Consider the following 18,231-nt stretch of genomic DNA (forward strand, 5'->3'; position numbering starts at 1 on the left):
GACTAGATGAACTGCTCAGGTCCCTTCCAACCCTAGAAACTATGAAACTATCTCTAAACATATCAGAAAGGTAAACACCAGAAAGGGAATATAATTATTTAAATAGTAGGACAATGTTGGCACAAGAACAGAATTTAGACTGGAAACTAGAAAGTTTCTAACCACCAAAGGAATGAGAGAGGTAATTATCTGTGTTAGTCTATACAGTTCAACTCTGCCTTGCCTTCCACCACAAAGAATGAGGAACGTTTCAATAGGAACCGTGGCAGCAAGGAATTTGCCTGAGTTAGCTTATGGTTCAATTAGTTTATTAAACAGATTATATGATACAACTGCCAACAACAACAAGGGACTGGGCTTGATGTACAAAGATCACTTCCTGCCCTATAATCCTGGCTGAGAATAAATAAATTTCAACATCCAAAAATATTCCATTATGAGTGCAGGCACATGGCATGATGTACACACCTAGGTTAGGGATAGAGATTACACAAAACCGGTTTAAGTGATCAGAAACTGGCTTAAACCTGTAACAGAACAGACACATTCCATACACATAAACCAGTTTCAAAATGGCTGAAACCAGTTTGAGATAAACCTGGTTGAATGTAGTATCACACTTAACAGATTGAGCTCAAACCGGTTTATGCAATGTCTGTCCCAGACCCTTTTCTGGTTTAAGTTAAACCAGATTCCTCCAGCATGCTCTCTCGGTGGGGCTCTACTGTGCTCCAGACCAGGGCTGGCCCTGCCCCTCTACTCCCTAGCCTGAGCAGGGATGGGACGTGGTGAGATACTGGCCAGCATAGCCCTGTTAAGGCAAAGTGGGCAGGGAGGGGGGGTTAATTATTCCCTCCTTCCCCTCCTCCCCCACCACAGCCAGGGTCTCCCTGGCAGCTGGAGAGCAGAGGGGAAGGGGCTGCAGCAGTGGCCCCTGGAGCTGGCAGACTGTAGCTACAGCGCAGAAGGGATGGAGGGAGGAGTTAACCCTTTTCCCCACTGCGTTCACCTTAATGGGGCCGTGCTGGGGCTCTGTTCTGTGCTGTGGGGGTGGGGGAATGGGGACTCTTCCCCCTCCTTCTCCTCCCTTCAGGGTGGGGGACTGGGGCTCTGTGTGGCACTGGAGTAGGACTCCTGCTCCTTCTCCCTCTCCCTCTCCTTCCCCCCCCACCTCCCCCACCATAGGCTCTGCAGGGCTGCCCAGTTCTGGAGGGGAACTCTTCCCCCTGCTCCTCCCCACCCCGCTGGGGTCGGGGGGGAGACACTCTTCCCCCCCACTGTCACCATGGGGCAGGGAGGAAGAGCTCTGCGCACTGCTGCCTGGCTCAGCCGGGGCATGGGGAGCAGCTGTAACTGAGCTACAGCTGCCAGAGGTGGTCCTGCTTCCACTGGCTGGGCTGGCCTCGCTCAGCCCCAGCCAAGACAGTCACATGGTGGGGCTGGGCTGTGGGGATGTGGCCATCCCCAGCAGCTGCAGCTCAGTATTCCGGACACTGAGCCCAGCCAGCAGCACAGCCAGCCGGGTAGAGAGCTAGCTGGGCAAAGACTGAATCAATTCAGGCTCGGGCTTTTTGAATGTCTGTCCCTAGTCCTACTGTTGTGTTTTGCCTTGGAAATCAGGAGTAACTACACTAGTTTAAGTTACACCTGGCATACAGTGTGTGTGTATCCACAACACTAAATCAGTTCCATCCCAGAAAACCCTGCTTTGCATTTGGCAACAACTGTCACTCAGTGTTCTTCCACCTAATGGCAAAGGACTGTAATAGCATCAGTAACACGGCTAGCTAGGAAGTCAGTGGTCTGTCGTGTAACTTGTATTTGTTTATAAATGCATTTGGTTTCTATACCCTATAATAAGAACAATTTTTTTGCCAAATTTCTTAGTTATAACTATTTTGATTTTACATTTTCCCTGATCTTCTCATGGTATGTTTATTGGATTTAAGATTTGCCCTGAAGATGATATATTGTAATCCTTTTAGTCTGAACTGAGTTTACAATAGGGTAATGCTAAACTATTTTTTTCTTTTAGGATTTACTGCTTAATTTAATAGTCATGTGTGATATAAACATACTTCTAAAGTCTTCTTCCCTCATCTGCACTTCAGATATTGAATGTTGCACAGTTATTTTTATTCTTTCATAAAAACAGTAGTAAATCTGTTTTCCTAATACATGCTTAATACATTCTCATACAACGGAAAAATCTGTTTTAAAAGTTTCACAGTTCAGTACAATAATGGGAGTTTAATAATAAAAGAAAAATTAAAAGCTATTCACTTCAATTTATACGAGCTACATACAATCAAATCACATGTAAATTCTAGAGGTGCACCGATAAAGATTTTCTTGGGTAATACTGATGGCCAATTATTAACCATCCATATTGGTTGATTCCAATCCAATAGCCAATTTACAGGAACGCAGACCAGTAGCACAGAGAGCAGCTTCCTGTTGGTAAGTCTGTTGGGAGGAAGGGGTGGGGGGAGAGGGAAGGTACATGAGGGGGGCAGATTGAAGTCCCCACAGTGAGGGAAGGAGTGGGACAGGCACTGCCCAGTCAGGACACTGAATGTGACCCTGAGGTGGAGCATGGGACAGACCCACGGATGGCTCATCTGGGGGAGCCATCCACGGGTCTGCCCCATTCTCCACCCCAGGGTCACATTCACTGCCCCCAGGGGAGGCTTGAGGGGTATGTGCCCCCCAGATTTGGGCATGGGGCGAGGTTGGGCTGCCTGCAGTGGGCTCAGGGCCAGCGGCTCTGCCAGCTTCTTCCGGATGTGAGGGCTGGGCCTAAGCTGTGCTCACGGTGGGCAGCAATGCTGTTGGGAGGGGTGACTACAGGGTTGGCTGTAGCCACCCCTCCCAGTGCCACCACTGCTGCCTGGCCCACCCTCACCTGCCCTGAGTGAAGCCCCGGCCCTGATCCCATAGAGGGCAGCCTGCACCTCGCCCCACACACAAACCGGGGTTGGGGGGGGTCACATGGCCCCCATACCTCTCCCAGGGATGTGCACAGCAGCAGGGAGCCACCCCTGCTCCCTACGACCCCTGGACAAGCTATCTGCTGGTCTGCCCCATGCCCCACCCTGATGTCCCATTCACCACACTGGCTGGGCAGCATCTGCTCCTGCCCGGGCAGCACCTGCTCCTGCCCCTGCCTCATTCCCTCCCTCAACATGGGGGCCTTGATCTGCCCCCCACCACACTACTTCCCTCCCGCATGCCCCAGTTGCCTCCCAAAGACTTACAAGCAAGACACTGCTCTCCAAGCTGCCAAGCTGCATTCCTAACCATGTGCCAATCTAATAAGCCACCGATATATTGGTGTTCCTCTAAAGAATTCCATGAAGAGTGTCTACTTACACCAAGTTTCAAAGAATGTATATTTAAATGTTCAATTCAGATTGATAAACACTCATTTTGTCGTTCTCACTTGTAGATTGTTCAAAGAAAACTTTTTCATTAACCTGAAGTAGGGGTAGGCAATTACATAGTGAGCTGAGTGAGCTTTTGCAGGCTGGGGGGATGGAGGTGGGCAACAGCTAGCCCAGCTGCCTGGGAACCCTGGTCTGTCTGGCCTGCACCCATCAACAGTGTTGGACAGAGCAGGCAAGCAGGGTCTCCATGGAGACCAGTGTGGGCCACCACAGGTGGGCAGGGAGCAGCATTTGGGACTGGGATGGATGGGCGGACCAGAATTGCGGGGTGGTGACAATGCAGGGCCAGGTTCACAAGGAGGTGACAGTGCAGGGCTGGGAGCAATAACTGCAATTCGCTCCCTGTGACAGAAGCCAGTTCCGTAGGTAGGGACACATGGGGAGCAAATAACAGATCTGTCCCAGGCCTCAGCCCAGCACCGTCACTGCCCCACAATCCCAGCCCCGGCTCCTCACCCCACTCTTTGCCTGCCCACAGCCCCATCCCATTCACCCAGCCAAGTGTGCCCTGCTGTGGGAGTCCCAAGTCAGTCTCCATGGAGACACTGCCTGTCCAACTCCTCCGTTGGGGTTGTGGGGTGGTGGACAGTGTGAGGCCAAGAACACAAGGAGGTGACAGTGTGGGGCTGGGGCCCAGGGCAAAGCCGAAATCCACTCCTCACATGTACCTGTGACAGGAGCCAGTTCTGCAAGCAGGGATACATGGGGAGCAAATCACAGGTCTGCCCCAGGTCCAATAGTGTCACTGCACCACAATACAAGTCCCGCCCCCCCACCCCACTCCCTAGCCACCCACAGAACCATCCAATCCAGCCAGCCAAGTGTGCCCTCTGGGTCCCAAGTCAGTCTCCATAGAGACCCTGCCCACCCAACTGCTCCATCCAGCACCCCCAGCAGTGGGTATAGGGAAAATGGGATGGGGTGCCCAGGCAGCAGTGGAGACACTGGCAGCAGCAGCCAGGCAGGCCACAGGGGCTTGCCAGTGAGCTGAGTCTGGTCGCCATTTTGCCCCTGCCCTGCTGCACACCTGGGGATAGTGGAACCAGCCACATGTGCCATTTCCCACACTGCTATATGGGGTGGGCGAGGCCAAGAGACCCACGGCAGGCTGGACAAAATACCTTAGCAGGCCAGATATGGCCCATGAGCCATATTTTGTCCACCCCGACCTAAAGAAACCAATGTAGGTGTATAACATCAAGCACAAGCTTCTGTCACTTGTTTCAAGTGAAATTCACCAGTTTAACCAGCAATTAGAGTAAGATGCAGATGGAATGATTCTTTCTAATCACTCCCAAACTTAGTCTTAAGAAGACATAAATCCCTAAAAAATGTTCATTCTAATTAATACTGTATCTTTTTCAAAATATATATTTTTTAATAATAAAGTTAGGCCAACGTCTTGCATTAATAGTTTTGTCAAACATGAGTTCACCGCACAATTTTGGAGATAAACCAAAAAGAAGCAGTAATGAATTGCATGGATCTGCCTCCTTCCTCTATACATTCTTTACAAAGACCACAAAAGTGTTACAAAAGGTGGCACTACCAGCTGGTCTCCAACACCTGCTAGATCAAAAATGGGGGTGAAAAAAAGGAAGAAATAGATTTAAATAACCTTTTTTGGTAGTACAACACAATGCTACCAATAGAAGACTTCCAGCACCATGTAATTAAATGTAGTAATAAATTAGACTTGTGTTCCCCAAATTGCTCCATTGGAGTCAATATGAAAAGTGAGTATTATCTTACCTGTATTGAGTCTATTTACTGCCTTCACTTCAGCTGCCTTATACTTATTTTCTCCATTAGCTTTTTCCATTGAACTTATTTCTCCAACAAATTCCACAGCTTTTGTAGCACTTACATCTAGTCCATGTGTTTCAGAAAGAGCCCTTGTATGTCCAAGGCCACTCTGTTGTTTCTCTTTACCCTAGAGAGAAAAACACATTCAGGAGAGCATTCACTCATAACACAGCTTTTGCCGATAAATATGCAGCTGTTCATAGTACAGAAAATACCAGAATTCAGATATACATTAGGTTTAACATTGTGCATCTTATGATTTCAAGACAATAATTAGATATAAACTGCATCCAAACTCCCACGCTTCTCCACAAGTTTCAAAGTTTGGCAATACAGGCTAAGACAAATCATTCCTTTTCTATGACATCTATGCAAGTCATTGTGATCCAAATACTACTACTTCCAGCCTTTAATTACAACAAGCAATCCCACTGACTGCCCTAGCAACTAGTGGGAAGTAGATTTTTCATAATAAGGCAGGCAAAACCAGGTGACAGTGTACACACACACATGCAAAAAACCCACACTTCTAATATAAAATAGAAATAACATCATCTGCTTATGAACTCAGTTCAAAGGTTTCTGCAATTTAAGTTATGACATAGTGAGTTTTCTGGTATTAGAGCCTGAAATATCTGAATCCTTATTAATAACACTTACTCAACACACCAACATTTTTAAATTACAGTTCTTGAAAAGTGACTTTGTTTTTCTGAAATGGTTTTTGCCAGGGCATTCCAAACATTCTACAGGCAGCAATGACCCAGTATCCAAAGCCCAGGCCAATACTGTAATCCATACTTTGACTACAATGGGACTTGTATATGATCTGTATTCTGATTACTTTTACTTAGGTGTTGTAAAGCACCTTACTAATATATTCTCTTCCCCACTGATGTGAACAGGTCCTAGTTATAGAACAGAAGGCAAGATTCAGCTTGAGTAAAGATATCAGGTTCTGACCAGTTAAGATTACTTGTGTGATTAAGGGCTATTCGTTGTAGGCAGACATCTCAGACTTTAGTAACAGTGCTACATATACATATATGTTTTCCCACTGCATTCTTCTTTTTTACCTCTGCTACCTTAAATCCTGGGCCCAGTTGTTCTACTTCTTTCTCCAAACAGATTGTATTCTTGTTCCCCGGAGGTATAAACCTTGGTTTTTTTGCTGAGTTCCCTAGCAGTTGACTTGGAGCTGCTGATCGCCTCATATTCAATTCTGCCAATCTGAAAAACATCAGATACAAAAGGTGGGGTTTTTTGGCAATGCAGAATAATGGCAAAAGCATTTTAATGAATCGCTCTATAAATGCTTCTTAAAAATTAAAATATCTCAATAATTTCCAAACAGAAATATTTGTTCTCCGATCCAACAGAATAAAAGTAACCAAACTAATTAATCATTTTTTTAAAAATATGTGCGCATACCATAAATTAAAGGACTAAGCTAGTAAATGACATTTTTCCTGATTTATACCATATAAATCCTGCTTTACTATTTCCTCTTTCATCTAGTCAATGATAGAATATGTAGCATAGGAATTACTTTTCTACAAATTATACAGAGATGTTAGACTATAAAAAGAAAGATATGTGGAAACAGAAATTACTCTTATGCCCTTCACAGCTAATCTTGAAAATCCAATTCTAGTACACACAACGCACTGAAAGGAACAGTGAAATAATGGAGTAAACCTTGGTTTCTCACAGGTTATTTTATAACTAGGTATCTGAAATAATTTGTTAAAAATTACTTGACAACTACTGATCAAGAATATAATTAAACATAGCATGTACAGAATTATGCTATGCTATCTATGGGAACAAGACATCGACAATGCTTTTAATAGCTACTGTATATTCAAATGATAAGCTTTTTTTTGCACTGTTCTGCACCCCAGTGGCCTGTCAGCCACACAGCAAGCTGTCTAAGAAAATTTATACAAGAGCTGCAAAGCAGGATAATTTTAAAAATAGACACACTAAAATTATAAGCATAGCTGACTGCTTTTTGTGTTGTACCTAGCTTGCAGCCAGAAAGAATATATGAACTTGTTAGCAGACTTTATCTCACAAAAGAATGACCCTCATTTTTTTTTGACCCTGCATGGTTATTTGTGTATGTAGATGCATTCTCAGGGGGTTTCATTTTAATTCATTTAATGCTCAAACTTTCCCCAGGTTTTGCAAGAGTCTTCTATATCTCTACTGATGCAATCTAAACACTCTGGTTGTACTTTTAAGAACAATTCCCCAACCTCAGTTCCCTTATTGCTGTTAAATTAAACTTAGAGGATGTCATGAGCAAGTGTCTATTTGCATCTATGGAAAACATTAGGTCAATGGTCTACAACCTTTTTAAGTAGGAGATCACCTTTGGCATTTAAAAGCAACTCAAGATCTACTGTGCACCATCGCTTCCCCCCGCCCCCACCCCATCAGGTAAGTCTGTGGGGCGGGAAGGGAGGGACGCAGATCAGGTCAGAGGGAGAAAAAGTTATTTGGAGGCATGCCTCCCCAGCAGGCAAGTCTCACCCAGCTGGGGCCCCATTTAATTTACGCCTGCTCCTGCCTCTGTGGCACTGTCCCTTACAGCAGGGGCCTCTATCTAGCCCCCGCCCCTTCCCCACAGACTGACCTGCTGGGCTGGGGCAGGTGCATACAAGCACACGGGCACCTAGCCACCCTGCCCCAGCCTCGGATCAACTTCAAGAGGCTCCGAAATCTACTGCAAGAGGCTCCAAGATCTACCAGTGGATTGAGATCCACCGGTTGGTGGCCACTGCATTAGGTTTACTGCATTTTTGCTTTTTAAAATATAAAAAAGAATAAATAGAGTAAGCAAAACTTATTACAAGCAAAGGTTCTTGTTTTTATTCAAATCATGTGATATTAAATATAAAGACAACACCTGTACGTGCAAACCCATATGGATGTTTAGGGTGCCACTGAGCAAACTGCGATTCAAATCACTGTCCTGATTCGATTCGGAAATTTGGCCAATGAATTGGGCTGAACAGTGGCAATGTGTACAGGGTGCACAGGCGTCCCTTGAAAGCGCTGGTGCACCCCGTGACAGCCAGAGTTCCCTGCTTAGGCGACGGGCAGGGGACAAGCAGGAGCACTACAGGGTCCACCCTGAGAGCGCCAATCAAGGAGTGGGCGTGCCAGGAGAAGCGATCCCTGTGGCACTTCTGGGTCAACACAATCGGCTGCGGGGGACCCCTCTTCCCCCGGTCACTGACTGGCCACTGGGGGGCTGGGGGGCAAGTGCCTACCCTGACTCAGGGGGCACCAGTCACCCATGGGACCAAATCTCCTCCCCCCCCATTGGCTGCCCCGCCAGGCCCCAATGTCCCAACATTTAAAAAAAGCCTCACACTCACCGGCTACAGCAGCAGTCTGGGAGCTGGGGCCACTTGGCCTAAGCGCTGCTGGCCTCCAGGTGACTGCTGGAGCCCCCCAGCTCTGGGACAGTGCAGGAAGCCCTGCCAAGCCACACTGCACCTGTGTAATGCAACAGCTGCCACATGGGTCCCAAGAGGAGAAGGCAATTCCTGCTGCTCCACACTGCATGGGGGGGGGGCGCTCTGCCACAAGCCCCCAGAGGCCCTGATCGCCAGTGCTGCAGCTGGTGAGTGCAGGGGTGTTTGTGTTTTTAAAGTGCTGGGATGCTGGGGCCAGGCAAGGCAACGGTGGGGGATGGGGATGGGCGGGGGGTCCCTCCATGGTCCTCTCTCTCCTTAGCCAGCCCCCACCCCCTACTTACCAGCATGGAGCCTGGGTCCAGCTCCCTGCAATGGCAAGCAGGTACTGCCTGAATCGATGAATGGATTCAGAGGCTTCTGATTCAATTTGGACCTTTTAAAGGGTCTCTCAATTCAATTCAGATTTGGAGATTCGGCCCCCAAATCAAATCGGCTATTGAAGCTTCAGCCCTATTGAACAGGTATTTTAGGTTCTAGTTCTTTTAGACTCAATTCCATCGTTGATCCCCTTCAAATGACAGTCCAAATAGCTAACAAGAGCTGTATTAAGGTATTTACTAACCTCAAGCTAAGAACATCTTTCAACCTATAATTACTTGTAACTGAGAGGGTATGCAACTTCAGTGATCACTCTTAAACAATCCTGCTTCTCCTGCCTTACATCTGTGGCACCACCAGTCCAGCATGCAGGGCAGGTCCAGGGCATGCTGTGTGCAGCATGCGGGTCAATTTGGGACCCAGAGGAAGCAACAGAGGCTGGACAGTTGCACTCCATGGGCCAGATCCTTGCTACTTGGTGAGGTGGGCCTTTTTTCTGATCCAGTATGACAGTTCTTATTAATTTCTGGATTTTTCTCTGTCTCATACAGGATTCTCAAAACATTCTGCAAAAGGAAGAACTGGAGCCCTCTGCAAAAGGAAGTCACTAATTTCCACATATGGCTAGACAAGTAATCAATATTAGATCTTTTTGGACAGGATCAACATACGCATAACTTGAGTCCAGTTTCTCTGCCATTTGTCTCATCCATCTCAGAAACTTCCCAGGCATACATTATTATCACTGGATTACAATTTTGTCTAAAACGTGCACTGAAATTAAGCACATCATGCTCAGAAGGTTTACACAGCAATTCTAGACAATAGGTGAACCGTATGCTTATGCATAACTAGGGTCAACTGCAGACCAGGGTTGTCCAACATACAAGCATCAAGAGGCCACACACCCTGCAGGCTGCACTATTAGGGGTTGCACCAGGGGAAGCCGTGGGTCCCCAGGACCACACACTGTATGACCCCTACACTGCAGCATGCATCTATCTGCTGCACTGCAGACATGGTTACCTCCCTTCGCTGCACATCACCATGCTATACCCCACCACGGCACTGTACAATGTGTGACGCCTGGGTGCACAGAATATTGCCCTGCTGCACCATATGCCCCTGCCTCTAGTGCAGTAGTCACCAGCTAGTCAATCGCAATTGGTCAATAGTGGAGCCTCTGACAGTCAATTTCAGTCTGGGGAGGCTGAGCACATGCACACGCTCGGTCTCGCCAGACTGATATCAACTGTCAAAGGCTCCATGTCCTGCCACTGGGCAGGCAGCAAGCAAGCCTCAGCTCAGTGGCGGGACACACATGGCCTTGTGCCACTCCCAGGGCAGCTGCAGTGGGGCTTGGAGTGCAAAGCCCAGTGTGCAGCAGCAGCCACCTCCACCCCACACACAGATCAGGGGAGCACATGCCCCCCAGGTGTCCACCAGGATGTGTATAGTGGTCATCCAGGTGTGGGGTGGGGAGGCTTCAGCCATCTGGGCTCCAACTGTCCCACCACCCAGCCCAGCCAGAGCCCCACTCACCCTAGCACCTGCCCCTACCCCTCCCTCCCTCACTGCAGGGGCCTCAATTTGCAACCCCCACTTGCAGGGGGGAGGGATGTGATAGATCCTGGGTTAAACTTTAATTCACAAAGTGATCTGGTAATTTAGTGGCACTGCACCTCCCCCCCACCAGCAGTACCACATATCGGTGCCACCATGCACACCCTCCCCACCATTGCACTTCATGTCCCTCCCCACCACTGCACAATGCCTCCTCCCTCCCCCACCATATTGCATGCCTAAGCAGTCTTCTGCTGCTGCATCACCCCACTGCATGTGCCTCCCCCCACTGCATCACACACCACTTCCCCCCACTGCACCATGTACCCAGGTACCCCTCACCCCCCTCACTACTGAACGATAAGCCTTTCCCCTCACTGAGCTGAGCAACACCACACTGCACCACTTCTCCCTAACTCCCCCACCACACATCCCCAACAACACCAGTGCCCAGGTGCCCTGCCTTATCCTCACCTCCCCAGCCACAGTCTCCCCTGCTGCATTTCACCTTAAGGTGCCCAGACTGCAGGCTCCTTCAGCAATGCAGGCTGTGCCATGCTGTACCACCCCACCCCTTGGGGTGGGGAAGGAGAAGCTGGAGGGGAGAAGGAGCCCAGAGTCCCTGGCTGCTTCTGCAACTGAAGCAATGGCAAAAGTGGTGGTCAGGTGGGAGCCCAGGGCCACAATGTAGCCCCCAATGGACTGCATGAAGCCCACAGGTCACCAGCTAGAAAGCCTTGTTGTAGCCCAGTAATAGGCAACATCCAAAATAGGCATAAATGCCATTTGAACTGCACTGACCCAAACCTGACTCACATACCTGGGTGACAGTAAGTCCCACCTCTGAGCTTTCTGGTGAAATTGCAAATGTCAATCTGGAAAGTTTGCCTTATAGACAATATGCACATTAGTTGTGAAAGAGATCCCAAAACTTCCATTCCAATGAAAGGCTCAAAAAGTTCACTTTCCTCCCAGTGTTCACTTCGCTACCACAATAAGTTAAGACAAGACTGTCAAAGACACAGCCAGTGGGCCAGATCTGACCTGTAGAGCCCATCATCAACCCCACAGGGCTGCCTGTGTGTCTCCAATTCGCACCGCATGCTGCACGCAGCACGTACTAGCTTTGGGCCCATGAGCTGCATGCAGTGCATGGAGCCCATCTAACATAGACTGCTTATGGAGCAGGAACTGGAGCTGGTACACACTGGGCCAGTCTGAAATGTGCGCTGCACAAGACACAGAGCCATTCCAAGGTGCACACGGCAGTGCCAAACCAGCCTTGCACATCTGATCCAGACAATCCAGAGCAGGCCCACAGAGCCAGTCTGGCAAGGCTGTCACATGGCCCAGACTGGCCCTACACACCTTGTGCTGCGGGATGCTGGGGCTGGCAAGTGAACACAGTATAAAGAGCTGGAGCCAGCCTGGGGTATGCACTGCATGCGTCAGCCTGGCCCTTCAGGCTAGATCAAGGGCCAGTTCAGATCAGGCCTGCAAACCAGCCCTGCATGCCAGATTCAGCACGCATGGCAGGTCTGGTCTAACTACCACATGAAGAGCATACCCCAAGTCAGCCCTGAACTCTGTGGGCAGCACATGCCCTACATGTGGGGCCAGGACTAGCACATGATGCATGCAGTCCACAGATCCGGAGCCAGCACATGCTGCATGCAGTACATGGGAACCTGCACACAAGGCAGTCAAAACTGGCTTAATGACCAGCCCATGAGTTTGACACCCCTGAATTAGGATTGTCCAGGATTGACAAATTTCAAATGGGGAACCACAGTCTTTAACTGACAATAAATGTGCACTGTTCAGAAAAGCATGCAGCACCAGCGTACAAAGCTGCTTCTTGCCAGTTTCTCAAACTGGAGTATCAGACATGTAAGGGGATCATGGGCCTTATACCCACAGAGGAACAGTTAGCCCCCCTTGTTCTTAGAAGGGGCTATTGGGTACTCATCAGCTGAGCTCAGTGGAAGATGGTTCCACCATCCCCAGCACCCTCCAGAGCCTGCTTCCTAAGCCCAGCGACCTGGGTAGCTGCATGGTTTTTCCTCACCTTGTCCACACCAGCTGCATTGCACACGCACTATCCGGGATCGGCTGAGGCGGGGCTAGGAGCCACAAGAGCAAACCAAACACTTTTACTATCATTGACCGTCCATGGTAGAAGGGTTGAAATGATCGTACAAACAGGATCATTATCGTACACTAGCAACACCGCCGCCAGCACACAACTCCCCGCCCCGGGGTGCTCTCTACACGACCCTCGCCCCCGCCATACGCACCCGCTCCCCGGGACGCTGGGCGCGCTCTCAACCGTCCCGCCGCGGTTGCCGGCTCCCGTCAGCCACTCGTCCCATGGCGCATGCGTACCCACTTCTGCCCGCAGCCGCAGCCAACGCAGCTCAAGGATCCCGCCAGCGATACAACTGATTCTTCTGCGCATGCGCCTATCTCTCCCCACGTAGCTTCAGGGGCGCGAAGCTGTCTTCAGTCCCCGCCCCCGTGGGCTTGCTCTCGCGCTAGAATGGCCGGCTCTTTTGTCAGTGACTTGTACGCCTGTGTTGCGCATGCGGCTGCTCTTTCGGCCACTTTTAGCATAGCGGCTTGGCTGGGGTGTCACTAGTGCGGGGCTCTGCCGTCAAGCAATACCAGCCGTAAAGGGCCCTGGGCTCTCATTTGCGGCGGTGTCGGAATATCAAGCTAGATAGCGTCTTTGCTCCAAGCGGCTTCGGGCCGGGGGCGGCGGCTGCGCCAGGTGGGTGTGGGGCGCGGACCGGGCTGGCGCCACCCGGGCCCGGGTAATGCGGACCTCCCCTGCTTCCCTGGGCTGATATGCTCCGCTAGCGGCTCCCTGCCTTGTGCTCCCTCCCCCGATCTGCTGCTCGGTTTTCTGCTCCCCGGGGTGCCCTGTGCTCTGCTTCTCGCTGCCTGCCCGCCACTCTCAGGGGCTACCGGTGCTACTTGTGACACATGCTGAGGGTTGGCTACACCAATGCAGGCAGAGATGGGGGTGCAGGAACGCCAGCTCGATGGGCCAGCAGCATGAGACAGAATAGCCCGGGACCTTGTGCTGGCCTAGGAGAAGGGCGGACTCCACAGCTGCCACCCGGGCTCAGGCCCGGCTGCCTGCACTGCTGAGACAGCGGCTCTTGGCATCAAGCCACCCTTGATGGCAGAGTTCAGGGAGGAGCTGGGTGACATTGCACGCAGCAGAACTTCTTCATGAGAAGGTTCTCAGTAGCCAGGAGTTGCTGGTTATCGCTGTCTGCTCAAGAGCCTGGTTAACACCAGCAATAGCTGTGGGAGAGCATTGGCAGCCATGACTAGAGACAATTGAATGAGAGATACAGAATGTGTTAAGCCCCAGCAGTGCAACCCATACACAGAAAAGTAGCAACTATCTCCTTCCCTCAGCACAGGCTTACAGTCTATGTTGACTGCAAGAATAAACATTCCTGCATGGCAAACAAGGCAGGAGGAAAGCTTAGAAAGGATTTAGTATCTCCAGGGTATTCCCAAATTGGGAAGAGGCTCTGGACATGGTTTTCCTAAAAGCAGAGGAAGAAGATAATTTTTCTGAGGCCATAGAAATGGAACAGTAGTCAGTAAACACTTGTTACTGTTCTTGATGTTTAGGGTTGGCACGTGCAGCTTCCAGACTGTTAGGCATACTGGTGCTGGCAATGATTTGGTTACTGCTGATCTTGAGGGCTTACAGAAAGCAAATTTTCATGGAGCTTATAGGCCTTGAATTGTGGGTAGATGATTGATAATGAAGGTGAACTTCAAGAAGTATGATGTTTGCAGAGAAGATTGCAGCGGAGTGAAAGCTTTAAGTCAAGAGGAAGTTGTAGCCAAGGCACATTTAGTGCTTTCCAGGGAAAATGTTGGGAGTAAAGGAACAGGTAAAGCATGTACTAGTGGAAGGAGTATTCTTCAGCAGATAGTCTAGGGCAGCATTTTTCAACCCATGGGTTGCGACAATAGGTCACAAGAATGTATGAAAGGGTTACCAACAAACTTTAAAAATGGATTCTCCTTTAAAGAAGGAAAATGTGGGGAACTGTGGGGTTTCCCTTGCAGGCTGGTGTTTACAAATGTGTCCTGGTACAAAAAGGTTGAGAACCACTGGTCTAGGGGACTAAACAGGTTGGTCCCTACACACTGCTTAGCCTCTGCCTGCTCCCTGGCCTTCCTTACTAGTCCGCAGCATCTGAGATCTGTCAACTCCAGTTGACCATGCCTTTGAGAGTGCCTCCTTTTGCTCACTGCAGGGCTCCCAGCCAAAGCTAACCTGTAGGCAAGAGAGGACAGCATGATTTGACCCCTCAAAGCATCAGACCATTTCTGCCTCCCTTACCCGTAGACTTTAAAATTCTTTTAAGCATTTCTCCAGGTGCCCTTCACTTGTAGCCTGAAGTTTGCCTGCTGTTTGCTTTTTAATTTTTTTTCACTTTTTTTTTCCACTTTTTTTAAAGTCAGATGTTCTTCCTCCTCCTACCTCCCAAGTTACACTGATAACTTGTTTATTGCCCAAGGTGTTTAAAGGCATAGTTACCTCCAGGTTTTCCCCTCCCTGCATTTAATTTTTGTGCTTTCTGTTCATAGTTAATGGAAAAATAAACGTCGTGCTTCCCATTTAAAAACAGCTTGATTATATTCATGCCATGGTATTTCAGCTTTCAAACTGGCCAAATAAACCAAGAAGGTAAAGAAATCTGGACCCTCATAAAGTAGCTAAAACATGTGAAGCAAGCAACTCCGGTGCACGTGCTGCCTAAATCTCCTAGCTAAGGGTCAGCAAAATACAGCCTGCAGGCTGGTTCTGGCCTGCCAAATAATACTGTCAATCTCACAGCTGTTCCTCTGAAGGAGAATTGTATCTGGGCCACTTAGGGAGTTTTGGTGAGCTTTTGGGAGGAGGAGATGTCGAGCTCACCAAAACTCCCTAAGTGCCCCTCCAGCCCAGATAATTGTCCATCCCAGTCCTAAGCTAAAGTATATACAGAGCACAGGTCCCATATGGCTAAAGATGTTCCAGGCATGAACTTTTAAGTGAGCAGTATTTGTAAATCAGCAAAGCACATAGGAAATAGCATAGCAACCCTAGGAAACTGATAACACAAACTCCAAACCAGCCCAAATGTACTGTGTTCTGCTTACAGGATCATGGCTATAAAAGGGGCTCCCAAAAACTGAATCTCCAAGCTGGAGCCAACAACCACTGCATCAGACATTTAGACCATGTGGGTCAAATAGGTACATAAAGTGCCCCAGACAAGGTGTCTCTGGCTACTGCCATTCTGGAATAGGTGGCATAAGCTGATTGCTTAAAACTAAGAGTTGGCAGCCTTTTACTAGTGCTGGGCCTGCACTTACAACATGGCCACCACTGCAGGCCGCCAATCTGCCACTGTCCCAGGTCTGCAAAGAACTGCTTTCTTGCTCCTGTAATACAGCTTCTGCTGAAAAATGTGCCTCTAAAAACTGAGAAAACTTGTGGGGCAGATGTGCCCCACAGATGTTGGCTGCCAATGCAAGTCTTAAACCATCATTCCCATCTTTCTGACTTTGGTAGGTTGCCATTAGGTGTTACTCCAAAGACAAGGGAAGCCTCATGCTGCTGGGCTCTCTGAACCTCTAGGATAAGCTTAGTTCAAATCTGGAAAGTAGCCTTCCTCATCTTGAAATTTTTTGCCACTGTTAGTCATACCAGGTCTGTCTCATGATCCCCTTCCACAACTTTATTCCTTTTCTTGGATCTTGTGCTGCCTCTGTCATACCCCGTGTGTCAAGATCGGGCCCCAGGCCACCACTGCCTGGATCCATGTGCTGGAATTGGGTCTTGGAGCCTTGTGCTGTTTCAGCCCAGTCCTATGAGCTAGAATCAGGCCTCAGAGCCCCACCCAGCCCCTTGTGCCCAGTCTAGCATGCAGGGTTACAGCCTTGGGGCTACCCACAAACCTACAGGACAGATGACACTGCACTGGGGGCCAGATCTGTCCTGTGGGCCCAGGTTTGAGCACATGTGTTGTAAAACAGACTCCTGGCTACCTTCAGGTATGTGGTCTGATCTGCAAAGCAGGAAATACCCCACATTGCAGAGGACTGGCTCTCTTCAGCCTGTGCAGAGATGCATACAAGCACCGTTGGAGTTCTCTAAAGAAACTGAGATGCAGTTAGTCAGCATAAGGAGCCATCACATTGCACCAGATCTCTACTCATTTTTCAAGTTTTTGGGGGCACCACAGCAGAGAGGAGTTTGTGGGCTTGGCTCAAACTCACAGCATAGGTCTACATGAGTGGTTCTCAACCTCATTAGACTCAAGGCACCCCTCAGACAATTCCAGCTTAGTTTTCACTTATTCTTCACTATAAAAAGATAACAGAGCAACTTCTTGGTTGCAAAGACCTCAGAGAGAACACAGCAGGTGAACATTCCTATTTGAAATTGCTGAGTTTATTTTGTGAATCATGTTTGCACATGTAGCAGAGCTAACATAGTATGACCCCATGAAAAGATGTCAAGACAACCTAGGGTGCCAGGGAACCCTAGCTGAGAATCACGGGTCTGCATAGGTGGCACTGTGTAGCAGTACCCAAGCTAGCTTAGTGGGCACCAGATTGCAAGCCAGAAGCCATCAGCCACATTCATGCAGTGCTGCACCCAAGCACTGCTAAGAAATGGAGCCAGTTAGCCAGGTACAGCACTATGGTATATTTTTTTCCAGCTCAGGAGTTAAGCAGGACACCCGCATGGTCTTGCCTTGCATCTATATACAAGTGACATCCTGGAGTGCTGCATAGAGGTGCACCAATACATTGGTCCATATTGTATCAGCACTGATAAAAGGAAAATTGACATTCTCAGCAATCGGCTTTTTTTGGCCGATGTGGCCAATAATGTCACAGATAAATGCCACGTGCACGTATGCAACTGCAGCATGCACATGGCCAGGAGTGCAGCCTGGCAGCTTAGAGAGCAACGTCTGGCCAGTATGTCTGTGGGTGGGGAAGGGGCACGGGGGAGAGAAGAAGCGTGGGGGAGCAGATCAAGGTCCTCATGGAGGGGGAGGGAAGGAGGGAATGGAGCACAGGCAGGGGCAAGAGCTGCCCAGCCAAGGTAAAGCAGGGTGCAGAATGAAGCCACAACTGGTTTGTCCAGGAGGGCAGGGTGGCTTCCGCCACTGCACACACCCCATGGGAGGCATGAGGGGCATGTGTGCCCCCTGGATTTGTGCATAGGACAAGGCTGGGCTTCACGCTATGGGCTGGGGGCTGTACCAGCCTCTTCCTGGTGTGGGGGCTGGGTGGGGGCAGGGCATATGGTGGCAGCAGCACTGGGAGGGGGTCTATGGGGTGGCTACAGTAAATGTTGGGGTGACTGTACCCCATCTCATAACCTCCCAACACCACTACTGCTCACCCAACCCTGAGCACAGCCCTGGGCTAACCCCTCCCCCTGCCCCCCACTAGGAAGTGGCTGCAGTGGGCCAGCCTACCCTTGCCATGCACACAAACCCAGGGGGGACATGCCCCTCATGTCTCCCCCAGGGTGCGTGCAGAGCAAGGAGCTGCCCCCATTCTCCTCT

The 18,231-nt window shown here is 49.4% G+C and overlaps 2 protein-coding genes across 4 annotated transcripts in view; one reads left to right on the top strand and one right to left on the bottom strand.

Annotated features, from left to right (window-relative positions):
• Positions 1–13,139, bottom strand: part of RAD54B (RAD54 homolog B (S. cerevisiae)) — a 107,979-nt gene extending 94,840 nt beyond the window's left edge. The window contains exons 1-3 of the mRNA XM_019550571.1: positions 12,954–13,139; positions 6,338–6,482; positions 5,199–5,379 (exon numbers count right to left, since the gene is read on the bottom strand). Coding sequence (XP_019406116.1) covers positions 5,199–5,379; positions 6,338–6,466 — 310 coding nt within the window. The 5' untranslated portion in view covers positions 6,467–6,482; positions 12,954–13,139. The remainder of the gene's footprint in view (positions 1–5,198; positions 5,380–6,337; positions 6,483–12,953) is intronic.
• A 73-nt stretch (positions 13,140–13,212) lies between these two features.
• The window catches only part of LOC109320476 (E3 ubiquitin-protein ligase NRDP1-like), a 23,224-nt gene continuing 18,205 nt past the window's right edge, over positions 13,213–18,231 (top strand). The window contains exon 1 of one of the 3 annotated variants that reach the window (XM_019550614.1): positions 13,213–13,394. The gene's annotated coding sequence lies outside the window, so the exon portion shown is untranslated. The remainder of the gene's footprint in view (positions 13,395–18,231) is intronic. The other 2 variants (XM_019550605.1, XM_019550597.1) reach the window with 2 other exon arrangements.

Source organism: Crocodylus porosus, unplaced genomic scaffold, assembly GCF_001723895.1.
Source record: "Crocodylus porosus isolate Cpor-Errol unplaced genomic scaffold, CroPor_comp1, whole genome shotgun sequence".
NCBI lineage: Eukaryota > Metazoa > Chordata > Crocodylia > Crocodylidae > Crocodylus > Crocodylus porosus.